The sequence below is a fragment of the Entamoeba dispar genome, genomic scaffold, assembly GCF_000209125.1.
Source record: "Entamoeba dispar SAW760 scf_1105229460097 genomic scaffold, whole genome shotgun sequence".
Lineage (NCBI taxonomy): Eukaryota > Evosea > Mastigamoebida > Endamoebidae > Entamoeba > Entamoeba dispar.
Window position 1 is genome coordinate 1,390 of NW_001854022.1, and position 3,361 is coordinate 4,750.

The window sequence follows — 3,361 nt, forward strand, 5'->3', positions numbered from 1 at the left end:
AATGATGTTAATTAAAATCATTCAGTATATTATTAATAAGTAAATTAATTGTGATTATGATAACAATCAAAAGAGTAATAATAATAGATAATTTTGAATAATATATTGATATTCAATACTTATTATATTTAACATAATATCAATATTATTATATTACACATCATCAGTTCAGTAACTTGTAATAATGTTTAATCAATTAAATATCAATACAGAATGAGTAGTATTAATTTAATTAATGAGATATTATCTGATTAATAATTTCAAAATGTAATTCAATGTATTACAAAATCTATCAAATACAATTGAATAACATTAAAATGTTCATTTTTAATTTAATTGACACAATTATCAAATGAGAATCAAAATAAGTGAATAAATTATACATATAAATAAAAAGGGAACCAAAATAAGCGAAGAAATTATGAATCTAAATAAAATATTCAAATGAAAATGGTGTAATATATTTTTTGAATATTAGATTATTCTGTTTTCTATTATTTTCTCTTAAAATTATAAATTATAAATTAAAATAAAATGTAGGTAAAATACAAATTCTATAACAATCAGTCGACATTTTGTAACTTTTTGTTGTATTGAGTATGATGTATATTGATTTGTTGAGTATATTTATTCATAATTGTGTTCATTTTATATTATTCTTTATTTCATTTCATTTACCTTCAAATCTATTATAATGTGAAAATATCATTATGAAAAGTAATAAAGAAGAGTATTATGTTAATCAAATTTATAATGTTATTTATGAATAATAATGATTATATAAATATGAATATCAATCGTATTGTTATTAATGTGTAAATATTACATTTTATTTATCACATTGATGAGATGTCATAATGATATGTTAATAGATGTTATTATTTATTTATTTAAATGATATATTTATTGATATGAAAATTAAATTATATCACAGATGATTATCAATGATGAATGATGATAATATAAAATGTAAATTATTTATATTATCATATCAAACAAGAGTTAAATGATGAAACAAATAAAAAGATAATAAATAAGAAGTATCAATGAAATGATGATATGATAATAACAAATTGAATAATTTAAACATCAACACAATAATATAGAATGAAGAATGACTATTTAATATGTATTATAAATTAAACATTTATAATTAATAATAATGAATTTAATGTTCATATTCAACTTTCATTCATGATAATAACTCATTAATTTTATCATTAATCATTATATTTACTTTCTTATTATTTTCTTTATTCTTTCTTTTATCATTTTCTTTTTATATTTTATTTCAATTTCAATTTCATCAACAGATATATTCATTTAATACAGAAATCGAATTAGAAAGATAGAACTAATAATATACAAATATGTTCTTCTCATATTTAATCACAAATATTTGCATCTAATTGTATTATCTACTATTTTTTATCTTTTAAACATTTAACAAGAATTATTTTGCATTATGATAATTCATTTCAATGATCTATCCAACATAAACACCATGTTTTAAACAAACAATGAATACATTCATTACATTTAGACATCAATTAAGAAATAATGAACAACATCACAAATCAATATAATAATATAATGATGAATACGAATAAAATGCATAATTTCATGACCAAGAATAATAAGAAATATAAACTCATATTAAAGAGTATAGATTAAATCAAAAATGATGTTAAATTGAAGATCTGATACCTTTGAATTAACTTATAAATTTAATTAGTTAATTCTATTTTATTTCGTTCAGGATCATTCAAATTGGAAATAAGAAGTTAAATAAAATGATAAAAGATTAATATGGTTGTAACTACCGAAAGTTATAGATTATTACCTAAGATATATAAAAGAATAGAAAAGACAAAATAGTTTAAGATGGACGTTATTTATGACTAACTGAGTTTTTCAAGGAGTACATGGCTTATTCAACAAAAACGAGTGATTTTGTTCTAATACTGTATTTTTGAAAAAAATAAGTAGTAGCAGAACTACTAATAATCAGAAGCTAGTAACATCAGTGAAAAAGATAAGGTATCTAATTAAAATAGTTATATATAACAAAATAATAATAAGAAAAGAAAAAGAACTCAAAAAAGTAAAAAACTAGTAAATATAATGGGAAAGGTAATAAACATATTATCTCTTTGTATTACTTTAGGCCTTGCTTTCACAATGGAAATACCAACAAACGGATTTCGGTGTGTTAGTGAAGAGGTTTTTGAAGGACAAGTAGTTCATGGTGTATATGGAATTGTTGAAGGAACAAGTTTAGCAGGAAGGACAATAGAATTTAAAGTTTTTGATGAAGAAGGAGAAGAGCTTTTAGTTAAAGCATTACAAGAAGGAGAGACAAAAAATAAATATGCATTAACACCAGATGATGATGGAGATATTGATTTTTGTTTTGTTGATACTGTGACCGATAAGAGTGTTACAGGTCCTGTTATAGTGTCATTAGATATTAATGTTGGATTTAACTCAAAAAATATGCCTAAATTTGCTGATAAAGAAAAGATCTCACACACAGAAGAATTGGTAGATGAGGCTCATAAATCAGCGTTTTATATTATTGAATATTTACAAGAATGCCAAAAAATTGAATATCAAAGGAGAGATATCAATGAAGCTGCTAATGCATCTACTTTATGGTTTGCTATCATTATTATTGTTGTTGTTATTTTGTTGACTCTTTGGCAAGTAAGATCATTAAAAGCATTCTTCTTAAGAAGAAAATTAATTTAATTCAATTAAATAAAAATATCCTTCATTGGAATTCTTTTTTTATTACAAGTTTCTAGAAATGTCTAGAAATGGATAGTTTGATTAATGATTGTTATTGTGTTAAATAGATTTTAATAACTTAATTAAACCAAACTCATAAGAGAATATCCTACTTATTATATTCTCATACTTATTTTATTACATTTTAAACTTTTATTAGAATAGAAACGAATAATATTTGGTCATTCCTTTTTTGGGTTTGTAGTTATTAATTCATTACCCTTTGTTTATTCTTCTGTTTTTATTCAACACTACTCCTTTTTACTAAACCTAAAAGAGTAAAAAAACTATTGCTAAAGTAAAAAGCTTTTTATCAAATAAATATAATCAAACAAAACTCTTAATAAATCATCTTTATATTTTGAGAGTTATTTAAATTTAGTTATGCTAAAAACATTAAATTAATTTGTCAAGACAGTTCTTTTAATGTGTACTATCTGTTATACTCAAACAACATATCTCATAAAAATCGAATTATTTGTATCACTTTAAATTATTCAACTATCCTATTTCTCTTCAACTTTTCCTATTCTCTTTTCTTTGAAATCAAATATGTTGACAACCTTATTCC

The 3,361-nt window shown here is 21.5% G+C and overlaps 1 protein-coding gene across 1 annotated transcript, besides 9 other annotated features; it reads left to right on the forward strand.

Annotated features, from left to right (window-relative positions):
• Positions 1–26: 26 nt before the first annotated feature.
• Positions 27–151: a microsatellite.
• A 353-nt stretch (positions 152–504) lies between these two features.
• Positions 505–536: a sequence feature (AT_rich).
• Positions 537–744: 208 nt separating this feature from the next.
• Positions 745–788: a sequence feature (AT_rich).
• Positions 789–875: 87 nt separating this feature from the next.
• Positions 876–929: a sequence feature (AT_rich).
• A 28-nt stretch (positions 930–957) lies between these two features.
• Positions 958–987: a sequence feature (AT_rich).
• A 132-nt stretch (positions 988–1,119) lies between these two features.
• Positions 1,120–1,173: a sequence feature (AT_rich).
• A 35-nt stretch (positions 1,174–1,208) lies between these two features.
• Positions 1,209–1,304: a microsatellite.
• Positions 1,305–2,045: 741 nt separating this feature from the next.
• Positions 2,046–2,081: a sequence feature (AT_rich).
• Positions 2,082–2,124: 43 nt separating this feature from the next.
• EDI_283560 (transmembrane protein Tmp21 precursor, putative) lies at positions 2,125–2,751 on the forward strand (the record flags this gene model as incomplete). The annotated part of the gene is made up of 1 exon (XM_001736777.1): positions 2,125–2,751. One exon carries the CDS (start codon positions 2,125–2,127, stop codon positions 2,749–2,751), a length of 627 nt encoding a protein of 208 aa, XP_001736829.1.
• Positions 2,739–2,770: a sequence feature (AT_rich).
• Between the last annotated feature and the right edge of the window lie 591 nt (positions 2,771–3,361).